The sequence below is a fragment of the Tachypleus tridentatus genome, chromosome 10 (genome assembly GCF_004210375.1).
Source record: "Tachypleus tridentatus isolate NWPU-2018 chromosome 10, ASM421037v1, whole genome shotgun sequence".
Lineage (NCBI taxonomy): Eukaryota > Metazoa > Arthropoda > Merostomata > Xiphosura > Limulidae > Tachypleus > Tachypleus tridentatus.
This window is the reverse complement of record NC_134834.1, coordinates 16,237,027-16,259,236: the sequence shown is the minus strand read 5'-3', so window position 1 is coordinate 16,259,236 and position 22,210 is coordinate 16,237,027. Positions and strand designations below refer to the sequence as shown.

General features: G+C 38.1%; 1 protein-coding gene across 3 annotated transcripts in view; it reads right to left on the bottom strand.

The window, feature by feature from the left end:
• The window catches only part of LOC143228781 (uncharacterized), a 234,203-nt gene that overhangs the window by 141,927 nt on the left and 70,066 nt on the right, over window positions 1-22,210 (bottom strand). For 2 of the 3 annotated variants that reach the window (XM_076460135.1, XM_076460134.1), the window contains exon 2: window positions 4,601-5,380. In XM_076460135.1, coding sequence (XP_076316250.1) covers window positions 4,601-5,380 — 780 coding nt within the window. Of the gene's footprint in view, window positions 1-4,600; window positions 5,381-16,907; window positions 17,002-22,210 lie in introns of those variants that run through there. The other variant, XM_076460136.1, reaches the window with a different exon arrangement.

The window sequence follows — 22,210 nt, the reverse complement described above, 5'->3', positions numbered from 1 at the left end:
GACATTATTACACTGGACTACCTAAAGACACTATTGACATCTCAATATTACAATGACATCATTACACTGGTCTACCTAAAGACAATATTGACATCTCAATATTACAATGACATCATAACACTGGACTATCTAAAGAAACTACTGACATCTCAATATTACAATGACATCATTACACTGGACTATCTGAAAAAACTGCTGACATCTCAATATTACAATGAGATCATTACCCTGGACTACCTAAAGAAACTGCTGACATCTCAATATCACAATGACATTATTACACTGGACTATATGAAGAAACTACTGACATCTCAATATTACAATGACATCATTACACTGGACTACCTAAAGACACTATTGACATCTCAATATTACTATGACATCATTACACTGGACAATCTGAAGAAACTGCTGACATCTCAATATTACAATGACATCATTACACTGGACTACCTAAAGACACTATTGACATCTCAATATTACAATGACATCATTACACTGGACTATCTAAAGAAACTACTGACATCTCAATATTACAATGACATCATTACACTGGACTACCTAAAGAAACTACTGGCATCTCAATATTACAATGACATCATTACACCGGACTACCTACAGAAACTCCTGACATCTCAATATTACAATGACATCATTACACTGGACTATCTGAAGACACTACTGACATCTCAATATTACAATAACATCATTACACTGGACTACCTAAAGAAACTGCTGACATCTCAATATTACAATGACATCATTACACTGGACTATCTGAAGACACTACTGACATCTCAATATTACAATAACATCATTACACTGGACTACCTAAAGACACTACTGACATCTCAATATCACAATGACATCATTACACCGGACTACCTAAAGAAACTGCTGACATCTCAATATTACAATGACATCATTACACTGGACTATCTGAAGACACTACTGACATCTCAATATTACAATAACATCATTACACTGGACTACCTAAAGAAACTGCTGACATCTCAATATTACAATGACATCATTACACTGGACTATCTGAAGACACTACTGACATCTCAATATTACAATAACATCATTACACTGGACTACCTAAAGAAACTACTGACATCTCAATATCACAATGACATTATTACACTGGACTATATGAAGAAACTACTGACATCTCAATATTACAATGACATCATTACACGGGATTACCTAAAGAAACTGCTGACATCTCAATATTACAATGACATCATTACACCGGACAAGCTGAAGAAACTGCTGACATCTCAATATTACAATGACATCATTACACCAGACGACCTAAAGAAACTGCTGACATCTCAATATTACAATGACATCATTACACCAGACGACCTAAAGAAACTGCTGACATCTCAATATTACAATGACATCATTACACTGGACTATCTGAAGACACTATTGACATCTCAATATTACAATGACATCATTACACTGGACTATCTAAAGAAACTACTGACATCTCAATATTACAATGACATCATTACACTGGACTATCTAAAGACACTATTGACATCTCAATATTACTATGACATCATTACACTGGACTATCTGAAGAAACTGCTGACATCTCAATATCACAATGACATCATTACACCGGACTACCTAAAGAAACTGCTGACATCTCAATATTACAATGACATCATTACACTGGACTATCTGAAGACACTATTGACATCTCAATATTACAATGACATCATTACACTGGACTATCTGAAGAAACTCCTGACATCTCAATATTACAATGACATCATTACACTGGACTACCTAAAGAAACTGCTGACATCTGAATATTACAATGACATCATTACACCGGACAAGCTCAAGAACTGCTAAATAGGTCGGAAAACAACAGAAAATACGCCATATTTTATCTGTTAACGTTTCGAGTCCTGAGACTTTAAAAGTAGTAGTTATATATAGTACAGTTTTCTATATTCTGGACTTACAAGATGAACATCATATCTGTACGTAAAGGTAGGGTAGGGGAGTTATTTAACCACAACAGTATTTTTATCCAGTTTACTTGAACAAGGAATGAAACCTTTGATAACCTACTTCTCGATTTCGATTTTTTAACTTTGTTTGTTAACTTGGATATCACAAATCAATATACACACTAACCCTAATCTTACACAGGGATATATCACATTATTTAAGTAGTTTCTAGTCCACTCTGATATAATGTACTCGGTATATAATTTTGTATCAAAATCATATACTAGAATATTAAAATATCGTTTTTCTTTGGTCTAAGTGTACGTTTATTAGAAATAAAATATAAAAATTAGTCGTTTCTCAATAGTGTCAAGGCCTTTTTAACTGTTACAAGCCTAACCAGTTCTAGCATCTGGTTCCTACAAGATTGTTCCAGGTGAGTGTTATATCAAATCTTGGGGCACCCGAGTGTCCGATAATACCGAATTCGTTATTTTAAGTAGAAATATGAAATGATTCAAGTCTACAACAAACTAAAGACCACAACATGATGTTTACTAAAAACAATCACAAGTTCTCTCAACACTTCAGAACGCTAATAAGTTATACTTATTACAACAGTATTGGACACAAATTCTGTTTATAAAAAACGTTTTACATATATCGATTAGAAAAGGCGAAGAACGAGTCTGAACTTGGTTGATAGCTGATAAGACAGTTACTTGGTTGATAGCTGATACGACAGTTACTTGGTTGATAGCTGATAAGACAGTTACTTGGTTGATAGCTGATGAGACAGTTACTTGGTTGATAGCTGATACGACAGTTACTTGGTTGATAGCTGATACGACAGTTACTTGGTTGATAGCTGATAAGACAGTTACTTGGTTGATAGCTGATAAGACAGTTACTTGGTTGATAGCTGATACGACAGTTACTTGGTTGATAGCTGATACGACAGTTACTTGGTTGATAGCTGATACGACAGTTACTTGGTTAATAACTGATACGACAGTTACTTGGTTAATTAATAACTGATACGACAGTTACTTGGTTAATTAATAACTGATACGACAGTTACTTGGTTAATTAATAACTGATAAGACAGTTACTTGGTTAATTAATAACTGATAAGACAATTACTTGGTTGATAACTGATACGACAGTTACTTGGTTGATAGCTGATACGACAGTTACTTGGTTGATAGCTGATACGACAGTTACTTGGTTGATAGCTGATACGACAGTTACTTGGTTGATAACTGATAAGGCAGTTACTTGGTTGATAGCTGATAAGACAATTACTTGGTTGATAGCTGATAAGACAATTACTTGGTTGATAGCTGATAAGACAATTACTTGGTTGATAACTGATACGACGGTTACTTGGTTAATAACTGATAAGACAGTTACTTGGTTGATAACTGATACGACAGTTACTTGGTTAATTAATAACTGATAAGACAGTTACTTGGTTAATTAATAACTGATAAGACAGTTACTTGGTTGATAACTGATACGACAGTTTCTTGGTTAATAACTGATAAGACAGTTACTTGGTTGATAACTGATAAGACAATTACTTGGTTGATAACTGACACGAAAATTATTAGCGACCGAATATAGTATTATAAAAATTTAAAGGCGCCCATTAGGGCAGAGAAATGAATTCGAGCTTTCAGGAATAGGGTCGATTTAAAACTGATTTATTAAAAAGATCACACGATAGCCATTCTCTTAACCCTATTCACTGACGGTAAAGTTCACGTATCACATCATCCTACTGACTACTCACGTGTTTTGCTCAGTCCCCCGTTAGTACAGCGATGAGTCTACGAATTTACAACGTTAAAATCAGAGGTTCGATTTCCCTCTGTGGACTCCGAAGATAGCCCGATGTGGCTTACTATAAGAAAACACACAAGCACAATACTCAGCTTAAAGAACAACAGAAAGAAAATGGCAAACTCGTTCATTTTCCATGTAAAATACAAAAGGGACCTCTAGCGGTATTCAGATATTAATAAAAAAAATTGACAGTATTTTGTTCGTTTGTTTGTTTTTGAATTTCGCACAATGCTACTCGAGGGCTATCTGCGCTAGCCGTCCATATCTTAGCAGTGTAAAATTAGAGGGAAGGCAGCTAGTCATCACCACTCACCGCCAACTCTTGGGCTACTCTTTTACCAACGAATAGTGGGATTGACCATCACATTATAACGCCCCCACGGCTGGGAGGGCGAGCATGTTTGGTGCGACCGGGATTCGAAACCGCGACCCTCGGATTACGAGTTGAACGCCTTAATACGCTTGACCATGCCGGGCCCAGTTTTCTGCGATTCGTGTGTTGTTAGGTTATCAATAATGCCAGGGACCCAAAAATAATTTAATACATTAGTAGTTCAACAACAAAAACAATGTTTAAAGTGCCAAGAGACACTCCATTTTAGGGTTAACTGAGCGGTGGACGCCTTCAAGTTGCTTATTATCGTTTTCAAAATTAACTATACTTTGAATTCTGACTTAATATAAACCACGTTCTTTGGAAGAGAAAGGAAATTGACATTGATTTATTATTCTAATAATAATATTTGATGATGTAAAAAATAATTGAAGTGGTACTCACAAGAGGCAATTTGTGGGTAGTTCTGACTCTGATTGGTCTGTGAGGTCCTTTACCGACTTCTCACTTAACCTGCTGCTTGGCACAGTAGGAGCTGAAGTCTGATGGCTATTCTGGATTTCAGAGTACCTTTGGACAGATGACAGCGAGGAAGTTCGAGTGTGCTTTCCACCAGCTTCGTCCAACCAATCTGTATTGACATAATCTGGTTCACCTTGGGCACTGGTCTCGTACCCAGAATCCTTAGTCAGTTTGCGTGCTGACCTCTGTTGACGAATCGGATGAAGCTGAAGAAGCACATTTTCAGAACTGTTGTCCAAAAGATGTTGAGATGCGAGGGACGTCTCGCTGGAGTTCAGACTGGGTTGCTTTAACTCTTCAACAGACAGTGAATGATTTCGAAGAAATACCTTGGGACTCTTATTGCATTTGGAGAAAGACTGGGAATGTTTATGACAGTGGATGGAGAGTTCTAAGTCTTGGTTGTAACAAGATTTCGACTGGAAGCATTCCTTATTGTTGAAAGAGGGTCCAAGGTCTCTTTGGGATCCCCACTCTGGCTTCTTCTCCTTCTGTGTGTCCTTATTTTCAACGTGGTGTTGGGAGTTAGACCTAATCAGTCGTGAGGACTTTAAGTCAGAAATTTTGCTTTTATTGCTTGGGGTTTTCCCTCTTAAAGACAGTCTAAGCGTAGAAGCTTTTTGCCAAAGGTGATGGTGATCTTTTCCATGATGGCCTCCAGGAACCTCAGAACCATTTACTTGTTCACTGGTGCTATTACTTCTGAAGAGAAAATACGAGACATTTAATGCACTGCACTGAACGTTTCAAATAAAAGAAAAGATTGAACATCAGCTAAAGACAAAGACGCACGTGCAATACAGTCACCAAGAACAGATGTATTTACAATTTCTATATGAGTTATGTAGATCTCAAGAACAATAATTATGCTATAAGTTTACTACAGATTGTTTGTTTTTAAATTTCGCACAAAGCTACACGAGCGCTATCTTGAGTACGAGATTAAAAAGTGTTATATGCTTCCAATAACAATGAATTTACTCTCCATTTTGTGTATAAGGTAATATTTAAACGTATTTTTTTGTGTATAGGAGGCAAACACACACAAATATCCAATTTGTAATAGATATATCACATTGTATTTTCAGTAATTAATAGTATTAAAATCCAACTGGACAAACGTATCATAGAAGACAGAGATAAAGATAGTTTGTTTTGAATTTCGCACAAAGCTACTCGAGGGCTATCTGCGCTAGCCGTCTCTAATTTAGCAGTATAAGATTACAGGGAAGGCAGCTAGTCATCACCACCCATCGCTAATTCTTGGGCTACTCTTTTACCAACGAATAGTGGGATTGACCGTCACATTATAACGCCTCCAAGGCTGAAAGGGCGAGCATATTTGGTGTGACGGGGATTCGAACCCGCAACCCTCAGTTTACGAGTGTCTTCACCACCTGGCCGGGCCGTTACTAAAGATACTTCAGGTAAAATCTATTGGTATGAATGACTTGTTCTTACTCAAAACTTTAATAATTTGAGTGAGTGGCCCCTTGAAAATACTGTGACGTTATAGGGGGAGCAAGACTTGATAAATCAGTGAAACAGCAAGCGAAATCAACGTGAAAATAAACAGTTTACTAACCTTCTATTTTTCACTTAACCTTCAGACTCCAACTCCAGCTATCAACTTCGTGTTAGAATCTTATCATGTTAAAGTGAAATATTATTTTGGGCTGTAATAACTTAATTTACGTTCATTCCTAACTAGCATTTAAAGACATGCTATTATCATTGACAATATAACTTAAACCGCAGTAAACAGAACTTGTTTTGTGCGCGGAATAACCAGGACAATATTGCACATATATACGGCTCTAATCCCGTTTAAGGGTCACCACAGTTTAAAAAAAAAAAAAAAATAATCAATTTCCATCTTTCACCTTTCTGCATGCAGTAGAACTTGATATGTGAGAGAAGGAAAAAAAATGTCCCATTTTGTGAAGGTTGATCGAAAACTAAATCGTATGACATTCTGAGTCAAGCAAAAAGATTGAAGTCAAGGACCGGGAGTTAACCATGGTTGACTTAAAAATCCATTTGTCAAGCACTAAAGCACGTGGCCATAGCATTGCTACACAAGGCTGGACAATATGGCCTTCTCTAGACAACAAGGCCATATCATTTACAAAGTGATAGTAATGACTCTAATCAGAAGAATAAACTACGACAGGTAACAATGTGTTCTAGAGTAGCCACGCCCATCTCGGCGTGTCGACGTATATCACAAAATAACGTGTGTGTTTGTTAAATGTCTAATTGTTTATTTGTTCTCTTAACCATGTTGTGGACATAATCTACGCATGATACATGACATAATAATGGTATTAAATAAGTTATTTCGTTAAGAACGACAGTAAACACTGTCCAACTATGAATATTTGTTGGTGTGGTTGGTTTCAACTACAGTTGTGTATATTAAGTAGAAGAAACATGTCTCTACCATTGGAATATTCATTAGACAGTGGTTGCTTAACGTGTCTTTATCATTGGAATATTCATTAGACAGTGGTTGTTCAACATATCTTTATCATTGGAATATTCATTAGACAGTGGTTGTTCAACATATCTTTATAATTGGAATATTCATTAGACAGTGGTTGTTCAACGTGTCTTTATCATTGGAATATTCATTAGACAGTGGTTGTTCAACGTGTCTTTATCATTGGAATATTCATTAGACAGTGGTTGTTCAACATATCTTTATAATTGGAATATTCATTAGACAGTGGTTGTTCAACATATCTTTATCATTGGAATATTCATTAGACAGTGGTTGTTCAACATATCTTTATCATTGGAATATTCATTAGACAGTGACTGTTCAACGTGTCTTTATCATTGAAACATTCATTAGACAGTAGCTGTTCAACATGTCTTTATCATTGGAATATTCATTAGACAGTGGCTGTTTAACACGTCTTTATCATTGGAACATTCATTAGACAGTGGCTGTTCAACGTGTCTTTATCATTGGAATATTCATAAGACAGTGATTGTTCAATATGTCTCTACCATTGGAATATTCATTAGACAGTGGCTGTTAATACATTTTGACAATTAATAATGAAAGTTGAGTAACTTTTACAGCTGATGTGAAACACATCTAATTAATTTACAACCTAAAATGGATGTAAACATTGGATGCTACGAAACAGCTTATGACATCATTGTTGTGTTCTTAACCCTTAAACAGCGGAAACAGGGGTCGTAGTGTTAATTGAAGATGGCCGTTGTAAAAGGGTTAATTAACAGACATCACGTATTAACGCGTAGTACCATTTGTTTGTTTGTTTGAAGTTAGCACAAAGCTGCACAATTGGCTGTCTGTGCCCTGCCCACCACGGGTATCGAAACCTGGTTTTTAGACATTCTGACGTGGCACTGAGGCGCTCGCACGGTACCAGTAAAGAAGGTTTTACTTGATGTGGCTCAATTTTATTTTACAGTTTTTGTTGTTAGAGTTATAAAACTGCGGCCCATTAAAAAAGAAACCAAGTTACCCAACTTGGCTTGGTAACTTCGTTCAGTATACGAAAATGTCACGGCGTTACTCTGGCGTAGGTCGGGAACACGCGTCAGAAGGGTGTCAACACTGAAGTTAGGCTTATGACAGTCGTGACAAGGTTCCACTCCCGATACCAGTGAATACAAAACGTAAAAAAGAAATACGTAAGAACAAGATACTAAAAACACGCAGCTGTTCGTCGTCACGAGCTAGTGAAAAGTGCATCAGCTTATTTTGCCCCATTTTGCCCCTCAGTGTCAAACTTCTCTCTTTTCTTATTAATAAGTAGAAGGAACAATATTAGCCTATTTAGTCGTCTGTCTTGTCGTGCTGTAATCACACGAGCACCTGAAACAATAATTTTCATGTTGGAGTAACGTACTGCCTTTCGAACATCGAAATAAAACATCCGAATGGAACATCATGTTTAAACATCCTAATACGATTTCTGTTGCTGTCGTTTTGCTAGGAAGTAGAGTAGGCAGTCCACTGTGGTTAGGGATTTCTTCGATTACAGTTTACACAACGCACGTGGTTTAATGAACTAACAATCAGTTACTCGCTCATTCTCTTGTATTTTTCGCACTTCTGGTACAGGGGTTCGAAAGTGAATATACGAAACTTTATTATTATTTGAGGTAACAACAAAAAAATTGATTATAAAGACAAATACTATTTGTTTGTTTTTGAATTTCGCGCAAAGCTACTCGAGGGCTATCTGCGCTAGCCGTCCGTAATTTAGCAGAGTAAGTCTAAAGGGAAGCTAATCATCACCACCTACCGCCAACTCTTGGACTACTATTTTACCAATGAATAATTGGATTGATAGTCGCATTATAACGCCCCCACAGCTAAAGGACTTTCAACATTCGCTATAATTAATCTATTTCCGAGTTCAAAATCTGAGAAAATATTTTCAAACAGAGCAGTATGGATGGATCAGATAGTATCATGAATCAGATGTTTCAGTTCTTCAAGGTTTTTTGGTTTGTTATGGTGGATTTCTGTTTCTAAAAAAGCCCCAGAGATGAAAATTTAAAGAGGTTGAATCGCCAAAGTTGGGTAGTGTTCTATCCTGTTGGAAGATAACTCTTTGTAACAAGCCAGAGGTTACTCGGAGTTTTCCAACAAAGATCTCTTGCAGCATGTGTAAACAGGAATTTTCAGTAAGAGTTCTTCGTCAGAGAAACAAGAACAAAATAAATATTAACACAATAAAAACAAACTTTTGAACCTACTACTTGTACTTAAATTATTGTTGTTATCCCAAATAACAGTAAAGTTATTCAATATTCATTTTTAGTATATTGATATTTGGACACTCTGTATTTCGTTGGAACACACGTCCACCATCTAGGAATGACAGGGACAACACCCACCATCTAGGAATGACAGGGACAACATCCACCATCTAGGAATGACAGGGACAACATCCACCATCTAGGAATGACAGGGACAACACCCACCATCTAGGAATGACAGGGACACCATCCACTATCTAGGAATGACAGGGACAACATCCACCATCTCGGAATGACAGGGACAACATCTACCATCTAGGAATGATAGGGACAACATCCACCATATCGGAATGACAGGGACAACATGCACCATCTATAATTTTTGAACTTGATATTTATACATATTACACTTTTCCTAAACAAAATATTTATTTTACGAAGAAAAAAACAATACACTAAACGTGAACTTCCAAAGTTAAAAATAGTGTATCTTATCTCCTAATAATCAACACCATTAATAGTCTTAAAGATAAACGCAATAATAATTAATTAATCAAACGAAGTACACTCATTATTTCGTTCAACAAAATGAAAAATCTACTCCTCTTGTTTATTTCCAAACTGTAACTTGTAGTACGAAGATGGGATGATTTATAGTCCTTTATCATCACTTGCAATCTTTCGGGGAAGATATTTTCAGGTAGATGGGCGAGGGAACAATTAATGGTACCGTTCCTAGTGATACCCTGGAAGAGGCATTGACAGGACCTCGGGGCTCTACCAAGTTGAGTCATTTCTGACCTAATCTTCTCTGGAACTAACAATTTACTTGGTCATTCATCTGTCAACGTATTTCTAAAGGTAATCACAACTGACGAACACATTAAGCTTGGATCACCTGTCTTTCTGGATTTTCTATTCTGTTTCACTTTAGATTAGTTTAAACGCCTTCATTATCTTGTGCCCCATCACTGATGTCACAGGATGCGCAAACCAGTGGTAATGTCGCATCACTGTTGTCACAGGATGTGCAAACCAGTGGTAATGCCACATCACCGTTGTCACAGGATGTGCAAACCAGTGGTAATGCCACATCACCGTTGTCACAGGATGTGCAAACCAGTGGTAATGCCACATCACCGTTGTCACAGGATGTGCAAACCAGTGGTAATGCCACATCACCGTTGTCACAGGATGTGCAAACCAGTGGTAATGCCACATCACCGTTGTCACAGGATGTGCAAACCAGTGGTAATGCCGCATCACCGTTGTCACAGGAAGTGCAAACCAGTGGTAATGCCACATCACCGTTGTCACAGGATGTGCAAACCAGAGGTAATGCCACATCACCGTTGTCACAGGATGTGCAAACCAGAGGTAATGCCACATCACCGTTGTCACAGGATGTGCAAACCAGTGGTAATGCCACATCACCGTTGTCACAGGATGTGCAAACCAGTGGTAATGCCACATCACCGTTGTCACAGGATGTGCAAACCAGTGGTAATGCCACATCACCGTTGTCACAGGATGTGACATGAGTGGTAATGTCGCTGTAGTTAAGTGCGCAGAGATCTTGTGATCATGAACGGTGAAAGTTCTGTTGAAGCAATTGATGAGAATTTCCAACTTCCCCCTAGCTGGAACTTTATGACCACGTGCTAACAGGATCATTTCATCTATTCATCTCTGGAAGAATTTATAATAATTGCCAGATCGGGTAGCATGAGTGCAGCTGTAACGTTACCTTCAATTGACATAAAGATTCTCATCAGTGAAGTTTGTCATTAGTGAATCCTCCTTCAATTAACATAATGATTCTCATCAGTGAAGTTTGTCATTAGTGAATCCGCCTTCAATTGACATAATGATTCTCATCAGTGAAGTTTGTCATTAGTGAATCCGCTGACTTGTGGGCTGATTTCGTAAGATAATTCACCACTCGTCACAAATGGAACAGATGACCTACTCAGAATTACACGGTATTGATCTATTATGGTCATCTTTCTTGAACAGTTTCTATCACCTAAAGATCCTGATAATATGCCTCTTTAAGTTACACGTAAAACATGTCTTGTCCTGAGGTTTAATTTTCAAATTCTAAGTATCCAACCGAGTAACAAATCCTTCGAGTTCCTCTAGACTTCCATCAGAGAAAGTTGTTGTTCCCTTATCATATGACTACCTCATATTTCCTGGACAGTGCTTTTGTTTATCTTTACTTAGTTCAGGTTCCATCCCAGCTTCTTTTAAAGATACACAAACAGCTACTTGATTTTATAGTATATTACTTTACCTCTTAAAGTGCCCACCGCCATTTGTTTGGCTACTTTTGTTGAATAGTGGGGTTTGAACGCAGTTTGGCGACGACAGGTCGTGGACTGTCCAGCATGCTAACCACTGAGCCATGCCTATCCCATCCCAGTTTTCTTATTCAACTTCTCTTTCTCTGCTGTTCGTTAGCCATTGTAATATTTTAAAAAATTTAAACATCTTTTAGGGTCATAAACGAACTATATAAATTCACGATTTTTTTCCTCAGTTACCGGAAGCAGGATACTAAACAGGAACAATAAAAAGATGTCATCCAGTAGAAAATGTTTTATTACAACCAAAGATAGGTGTTTCAAAATAGACGGAAAAATAAATAAAACCAGCTAAATCAAAGAGAAACTGCCCCCTAGTGACACAGCGGTATGCCTCAGAACTTACAAAGCTAGAAATCAGGTTTTGATACTCGTGGTGAGCAGAGCATAGATTGCCTATTGTATATCTTTGTGCCCAACTGGTTGCCATGGTAATTTGGTTCTTCGTCCTCAATAAACCATTATTTTTCTACTCTCTTGACAAAAAAAAAAATTATCCAGTCCATAATTTTCCACATCTAATTACAGTCCGCTTTTTGCTTATTGCAAACACTTAGGGCACAACGCTTCGAAACTTTTGTTTGTTTCCGGTGGGTAAGTCAAAACGGTTACGGATGTACAACGCTAAAATACTATGTCAGTAAAGGGCAGAGCGCAGAGAGACAGACCACTGCGTAACTTTACAATAGGAAAACATCAATAATTTGTTCTCCGACAAATTACTGTTTTGCCCTGGTGGAGAAAAAATGCGTAACTTGTCGAACCCAAAATCTGCGAAACAGTTAAGTACAGAATTGTATTTGTTGAATGAAAACAGAAGCTACGTCCTAATGAAGCGAATATTTTTCTCGATTGACAGAGGGCGAAATTATGCAAGTATACAATAAACTGCTTCGTTTATGTTTTGTGTCTCGCAACGCTTCTGGAATTTTCGTGTTCTTGTGCGACAGAAAATATTCCCATCGATTCTGCTTGCTGGGTATATTTTAAATCACTCCGTTGTCTTGGTAAAGAAGTAGAATTGCATTACTTTAAAAATAATTAAGACGATGAGCCGCAGCCATCTCACAGATACGACAGTGCTGATTCTGTGACTAGATTTTGTTGGTTTGTTTTCAAAACAAAACTAATTTAAAATAACAAAGGAGCTTTTTGCGTTAACAAAAGTTACGTTTGTGAATGTCTGATCTGTAAGACTAAGCAGGGTGGGGTGGGGGGCTTTATCAAACAGGAACCCCAAGACGGTTTTAAACGAAAGGACACAGCTTTCGTCGATACAAAATTAGTTGTTTCACCGTGGTTCAGCGGTAGGCTTTAGGGCTTATAACGCTAGAATCGGCGTTCGATTCTCATAGTTTATTTTCGATGTTGTCAATGGTTCAGCGGTAGGCTTTAGGGCTTATAACGCTAGAATCGGCGTTCGATTCTCATAGTTTGTTTTCGATGTTGTCAAGCGCATAGCTAGGTAATAGCATATATGTTATGTGCCCCATCACGGGTATCGAAACTCGTTTTGTAGCGTTATAAGCCTTCAGAATTTACCGCTGAACCACTGAGGAGCAAATCTCCACGGAGAACACAGAATAGGTGACCCTGTTACGCAACTTTGCAGTAAAACAAACAAACCAACGTGAAGGTTACACAACTATTAATGGTGGAATTTTTGTAACTGTACCCAACTTCCAACTATGGGTGAGCAAACAAAAACATTCTGTGAAGTTACTATCAAAAATGTGCCAAATTTGGGTATACTTTCTGGACGTATAACGTTACAAACACTTACGATCGATACAGCTTTCCCTTATGAGGAACCAAGTTAAAAAGGCATGTTTGTTTAATCACGTTCCAGTTATTAACACTCCAACGAAAAAACGTTTCTAGTCCTGATTTCTCTAAGCCAGTTCCCCTGGCTGTGGTTTCGCTAGATAGTAGATAGGGACAGTGGGAATCTCGTTAATCCATTCATTAATGGATTTAAATGGCAATTTCATTTAAACACAAAATTATTAGCCTGATATTAATAACCTTTCAAGCCCCACTTTTCGTAGGAGTGTTAAAAGATACAACGCAGCAGTCAGTACCATACTTTCTGTTTACCCACGCATGCTCTGTAATATACTACTGTTGGACGAGCGAGCTGCCGCCAATTAACAGCCGCCTCACTGACATTACGTGGTGAGCTCGAGCTAGTCCGGCACGTGTGGAATGCGTTATTGTGTGTAGAGTAGGATTTTTTTTTTTCCAGCAATGCGTATGTTTAAGTAAAACCTGCGTAAAATTCGAAACCGAACACGTTCATGCAGTACCACGTTTCCGAGCGCGATAGTGCTAAGTGTTAGTAACACTTAACGATCTAATTGTTTAAAACTTGTACGCAGTATTCATTCAATTAACACCTTTATCGAGAAATCGCGCAAAAACGGGTTTCTTTTTAATTTCGCGCAAAGCTACACGAGGACTATCTGCGCTAGCCGTCCCTAATCGTGCAGTGTAGGGCTAGAGGGAAGGCAGCTAGTCATCACCACCCACCGCCAACTCTTGGGCTACTCTTTTGCCAGAGGATAGTGGGATTGACTGTCACATTATAACGTCCCCACGATTGAGAGGGCGAGCATATTCGGTGTGACGGGGATTAGAACCCGCGACCCTCGGATTACGAGTCGAGCGCTTTAACCACCTGGCCACAAAAACGGACAATTAACGATTGTAATTTTATCACGCCTGCTTGAAAGCTCTACTTGAATATGCATAGCTTGTTTAAGCATGTGGAATGTGTATCTATGGGACATTTAAGTCAATACAAGTCTCCTAAAGTTGCTTTCCCAGCCTCACAAGCACATCATCAAATGGAAATGATACGTACAAAACGTCTACCTTCATTACAGGCTTCATTATATGTATCTAAGCCTAACTGGATACACAGAACTCACGTGTGTCTTCATGATTCTATTTCAAAGTACGTTTCATCGGAAACAATGACCCTGACGATGACCGAAGAAGGTCGAAACGTTGTTCGCTCCTCCGCATGGAATTTTTTCAAATCATACCAGGCGTTTTTACACATATAAAAATTATGTTAACCTCTGCCAGGTCGACGATTCAAGCTTAGCACAGCACATTCTTTCACAAAAAAACACATTCTTTGGAAACTCAATAACAAATTGTTCACGAGTCCTAGCGTAACTTAGGCGGCAAAAGTCACGCGGACACAGTTACGGATGCCACTTGAATACCACGTGTTACTTCTGTAATTGTACATAATAATCTACCGTGGATCAAATGAAACAATAGCCGTGCACTGAGGAAGACATTAAATTATGTAGAAACGAATGATAGCTTTTCTCTCTACTTTTTGTGCTTTCAACTTAGTTTTACGTTACTGGCAAAGGTGTAAAGGAAACTTTTTACTTTGATTTGTTTTGAATTTCGCGCAAAGCTACACGAGAGCTATCTGCGCTAGTCGCCCCCAATTTACTAGTCATCACCACCCACCACCCACTCTTGGGCTACTCTTTTACCAACGAATAGTGGGATTTCCCGTACATTATAACGTCCCCACGGCTGAAAGGGCGAGCATATTTGATGTGACGGGGATTCTAACCCGCGACCCTCGGATTACGAGTCGATCGCCTTAACCACCTGATCGTGCCGGGGCCCGATTTTACACAATAATCAATTATTACTATGTTCTTTTTTGTCCTATACTACACTTGAACCTAGAACTTATAAATGTTTCAAATCACGCGTGAACAGTGGGTTTGATTAAGTTAAAAGTAACGAATTAGTTCGATACGACCAGCCAGACAAGTCTGTCTAATTTTTTCACATTCGGGCTGTAACCCGTCGTAAGGGACCGGCATAGCTAGGTGGGTTAAGGCTCGTCATCTGATGGTCGCGGGTTCGAATCCCCCTCGCACCAAAATATGCTCGCCTTTTCAGCTGTGGGGGCGTTATAATGTGACGGTCAATCCCACTATTCGTTGGTAAAAGAGTAGCTCAAGAGTTGGCGGTGGGTGGTGATGACCACCTGCCTTCCCTATAGTCTTACGCTGCTAAATTAGGGACGGCTAGCGCAGATAGACCTCGAGTAACTTTGCGCGAAATTCAAAACAAAAAAACAAAAGCAATACCTCTATGCTCGGGGTTAAACGTACCGATAAGATATTGGTCCCACTATTCACGTTCAGACAAGTTATTCAGCTATTCCTAATTACGGTGCGAATGGGGACAGGAGATGTTACACCGTTTGAGGTAATCCTTACTGAATAAAGACGTAAGTCGAAACCGGGTTTCTCTTTTTCTTTCTGGTTCTTCCCCGAAACTTTATTTTGTGCTGCTATCGTCACCTGGGTCGTCAATCAAGGAAACGTCAGACGAGATGCCGGTACAACCAATAACGAGAGCAGTTGGAGATAAACGTTTCCATACTACGTGACGAAAGCACAGTCCCATTTAGTTAGCCCTACACATTAGTGTTAACTTCTAAAACTCCAATCTCATTTGGCTTTGCTTCTTTCTTAGCCTAACGGTACCTATTTTCGCAGCAAGGTTTATACTTCTACGAACTTATAACCTCAGGAACATTTTCCCTTCTACATTAAAAAAGAAAGGACCCGGCTACTAGTAGAAAGAAAGTTCTGGTGTTCCACCCTTTCTCGGAAGTTTCACTCGAAATGAACTTAAAGTGCCTTTAGAAGAGTTAGATTAAAACTTATTTAAAATTACTAATCAAACGGTTTGCTGGTATAGAACAAGAAATGGGCATTTATGTCAGTTACAACTTGTTAGTGTAAGAAAACAAAAACAACAAACGAACCGCACGAACACAGACCTCTAAAATGTTTTGAGCAATATCAGTTCGTTTTAAATTTGTAAAATTTCACTTTCTACAAATATATAAACGAAGTAAAGTTTCTTTCACATTAACGACCAAATGTTACAATTTCATGATTAAAAAAAACAAAACACGTGAAACTGATGAATTAAAACCGTGAAATCGACACTCGATCACAGGCCTAACAGAAACACATTTAGAATTAATTCTAAAACTAACGCTGACACCAGGGGAGCTACCCAATGAAAACAACACAAGAAATGAAAAATAAAGCACTCACAGTTTGATTTCGTATGCACAACGCAAACAATGTCTTCTTCCTAACACTTAAGCACAACTATGTATCTTAACATGCAACGAGACTCGAGGTGAGTGACAAAGGAAGTGGACGGGTCCAATACCAAACAAGGGTTCGCACTAGAAAGAGGGGACTATATTTTCTAAATCGTAAAGATTCAGTTCACCGCTAGGTGATTTGTAATAGGAAACTTGTTCACTGGTTTTCTATGAGTAAGCGATCAAGAATGGACTTCCGCGACATTTCCACGGGAAGATATTATATTGACGGTAATTTCAGGTTCGAGTAAATTATTTAGTATAGAAAAGCAAAATGCTCGGGAAATAACAAAGCCGTTTATTTAGATGTTCTGTATGCTGTGGTGGAACAACGGCAAGTTTAGGGACATACAACGTTGAAATTCGAGAGTTTATTCCACGAAGATAGCTTGGTTTGGGTTTTCTTATTAATGCCTAGTCTGAGAGTCTCGGGATCGAATCCCCGTCACACCAAAATATGCTTGCCCTTTCAGCCGTGGGGCGTTATAATGTTACGGTCAATTCCACAATTCGTTGGTAAAAGAGTAGCCCAAGAAGTGGCGGTGGATGGTAATGACTAGCTGCCTTCCCTCCATTCTTACACTGCTAAATTACGGACAGCTAGCGTAGATAGCACTCATGTAGCTTTGCGCGAAATTCAAAACAAACAAACAATCCTTATAAATGGGCTATCTGTACTCTTTCCACCGCAGGTATCGAAACCCGATGTTTAGCGTCATAAGCCTATAGGTTTAACACTGACCCACAAATATGGCGGTTATCGTAGTATACAAATATATGGTTATTTGTTTAATTATTCATTCATTTTGGTACTTCACGCAGTTTTACATTTTAACATTATCATGGGTTTGTTTTGGACCATCTGTACCGTGCCCAACGCTATTAGCGAAACTCGGTTTTCACCTTTATAAGCCCTCAGAGTTAACACTGACTCGGCCCGGCATGGCCAAGCGTGTTAAGGCGTGCGACTCGTAATTTGAGGGTCGCGGGTTCGCATCCCGTCGCGCCAAACATACTTACCCTTTCAGCCGTGGGGGCGTTATAATGTGACGGTCAATCCCACTAGTTGTTGGTAAAAGAGTAGCCCAAGAGTTGGCGGTGGGTGGTGATGACTAGTTGCCTTCCCTCTAGTCTTACACTGCTAAATTAGGGACGGCTGGCGCAGATAGCCCTCAGTAGCTTTGTGCAAATTTAAAAAAACCAAACCAAACACTGAGTCACTGGTGTGTGTGTGTGTGTACAGAGGGAGGGAAGGGGATATTTGCCACGTCTGCTATTTCTCTCCCAAAAGGACTGGCGTAACCAGAAATTTTGTTGAATGATGGGGTGGAGTGTGGGAAGAATATGAGGGGTTCTTACTGCTAAATTGAAAATAGGTTACCGGACTTCGTATAAACAAAACTTCTTTGCTTTTCCTTCTTTCTCTGACAAATGCACCGCTCTGAAAATGATTTAGTTATGATACGATACGTAAACCATACAAAATACACATATTCTTAAGAATCAGGTAAAAAAAAACAAAAAAACAAATAGAGTTTTACTACTTAAAGCGATGTCACCTCTCATCTCTATTTAAGCTGTGACACAACACGTCAGCACCCTTTCCCGATGGCTCAGCGGAAAGTCTCACCGCTTACAATGCTAAAATTCAGGTTTCGATATATGTAGTGGGCAGAGCACAGGTGACCTATTCTTTAGATTTATGCTTAATAAAAAAACAGACTCTTTGCCAGTTACAAGAAGTACACGTGAAACAATATATCCATATCTAAAATTATCTCGGGGGGGGGGGGGAGATGTGGACTGTCCCTCCGTGTTCCTCCATTTGGCTAAATCAATCTGTACAACAAACTCAGGCTTTAGATTGTGTAGTATTTAGATATGCGAATCCGATAATTCACGGTTCGCGACTCGTTGGCACAAATTCTCGCGCAGCACTTTGGAGCCGAAAGGTGCCTTATCAGAGTTATGGTCAAGCCTCACTACTCAATTAGTGTAGCCCGAGAGATGGTGGTGTGTGTCGTTAACTAACTGCCTTTCTTCTGATCTAGCGCAGATTAACTTATGTTGGGCTTTACTCGGAGTTCCGAAACAAACAGACGAACTTTTGGGAGAACAAACACTAAGTATTCATCAGAAGAAAACAACAGTAATAAAAAAAACAAACCTTTCCATGTACGATGCGTTAAACCACTTGCTCTCTTCCCGTGCACAACATGTTAAACCACCTGCACCATGCAGTTAATGTTTAACTGTTCAGCTCTCACAAAAGAAAGTTATCATTTGATAAATCACAACAGCAACATCCCAACAACAACAACAAAAATGTGTACGTTATCAGTTTAAACACGAGACGTACAACATGTATTCTTAATATCTGGTATAGGTAACACAAGTCCCCAGTGTTTGTTTGTTTGCTTTTGAAGTTCGCGCAAAGCTACTCGAGAGCTATCTGCGCTAGCCGTCCCTAATTTAGCAGTGTAAGACTAAAGGGAAGGCAGCTAGTCATCACCACCAACCGCCAACTCTTGGGCTACTCTTTTACCAACGAATAGTGGGATTGATCGTCACGTTATAACGCTCCCACGGCTGAAAGGGCGAGCACCTTTGGTGTTACAAGGATTCGAACCTGCGACCCTCAGATCGATTTGGCTTTGCTATAAGAAACACACACCAGAAACTTACGGCTAGTCTCAGTTGTCCATGTAGCTATACTCAAAAGTTTAGACATTTTACTTCTAACATTTAAAGAGAATAAATCGGTTACGTTTGTTGTCGATTCCTCGAACTTCCCAACGACATTGCTCGTGTTTACATTGAACAAAACCAACCGTTGGTTTTTTATCTCTACAATAAACTACCAGAAATAAGTTATTCTTCCTGCGTCTATGAAATAAAAAACTTTAAACGTGTTAAACACTAAAGCTTACAGATCTGATGTAATTTTACTTGTGCGTGACTTCAGTAAATTAATCACATGATGCAAGACAAGGTGTTAAATGAAATGTAATTAATAGTAGCCTCCTGGTGGCAACAGATGAAACATTAGTTCGTTTGCCACATCCTTACTGTTTTTATACACACTGAATATGTGTATGAAATAAACAACTAACCAAACAATAACAACAAAAACTGTTAAACGTGTGTGTGTGTGTATACTTATATATACATGGAGAGAGACTCTGTGTGTGTATACATATATATACATAAAGAGAGAAACTGTGTGTGTATACATATATATACATGGAGAGAGACTCTGTGTGTGTATACATATATATACATAAAGAGAGAGACTGTGTGTGTATGTATACATATATATACATAGAGACTGTGTGTGTATACATATATATACATAGAGAGAGAGACTGTGTGTGTATGTATATATATATATACATAGAGAGAGACTGTGTGTGTATACATATATATACATAGAGAGAGACTGTGTGTGTATGCATATATAAACATAGAGAGAGACTGTGTGTGTGTATACATATATATACATAAAGAGAGACTCTGTGTGTGTACACATATATAAACATAGAGAGAGACTGTGTGTGTGTATACATATATATACATAAAGAGAGAGACTGTGTGTGTATGCATATATAAACATAGAGAGAGACTGTGTGTGTGTATACATATATATACATAGAGAGAGACTGTGTGTGTATATACATATATATACATAGAGAGAGAGACTGTGTGTGTATACATATATATACATAAAGAGAGAGACTGTGTGTGTATGTATACATATATATACATAGAGAGAGACTGTGTGTGTATACATATATATACATAGAGAGAGACTGTGTGTGTATGCATATATATACATAGAGAGAGACTGTGTGTGTATACATATATATACATAGAGAGAGACTGTGTGTGTATGTACACATATATACATAGAGAGACTGTGTGTGTATATATATATAGAGAGAGACTGTGTGTGTATACATATATATACATAGAGAGACTGTGTGTGTGTGTACACATATATATACATAGAGAGAGACTGTGTGTGTGTATACATATATATACATAGAGAGAGAGACTGTGTGTGTGTGTATACATATATATACATAGAGAGAGACTTTGTGTGTGTGTATACATATATATACATAGAGAGAGGGACTGTGTGTGTGTGTGTATACATATATATACATAGAGGGAGACTCTGTGTATACATATATATACATAGAGAGACTGTGTGTGTGTATACATATATATACATAGAGAGAGACTGTGTGTGTATACATATATATACATAGAGAGAGACTCTGTGTGTGTGTATACATATATATACATAGAGAGAGACTGTGTGTGTGTATACATATATATATACATAGAGAGAGACTGTGTGTGTGTATACATATATATACATAGAGAGAGACTGTGTGTGTACATACATATATATACATAGAGAGAGACTGTGTGTGTGTATATATATATATATACATAGAGAGAGACTGTGTGTGTGTGTACACATATATATACATAGAGAGAGACTGTGTGTGTGTGTACACATATATATACATAGAGAGAGACTTTGTGTGTGTGTACACATATATATACATAGAGAGAGACTTTGTGTGTGTACATATATATACATAGAGAGAGACTGTGTGTGTGTGTACATATATATACATAAAGAGAGAGACTCTGTGTGTGTGTACACATATATATACATAGAGAGAGACTTTGTGTGTGTACATATATATACATAGAGGGAGACTCTGTGTATACATATATATACATAGAGAGAGACTGTGTGTGTATACATATATATACATAGAGGGAGACTCTGTGTATACATATATATACATAGAGAGAGACTGTATGTGTATACATATATATACATAGAGAGAGACTCTGTGTGTGTGTATACATATATATACATACACATATATATATACATAGAGTTGAGACTGTGTGTGTGTACACATATATATACATAGAGAGAGACTCTGTGTGTGTGTATACATATATATACATAAAGAGAGAGACTCTGTGTGTGTGTATACATATATATACATAGAGAGAGACTGTGTGTGTGTATACATATATATACATAAAGAGAGAGACTCTGTGTGTGTGTATACATATATATACATAGAGAGAGACTGTGTGTGTATACATATATATACATAGAGAGAGACTGTGTGTGTGTATACACATATATACATAGAGAGACTGTGTGTGTATACATATATATACATAGAGAGAGACTGTGTGTGTGTGTACACA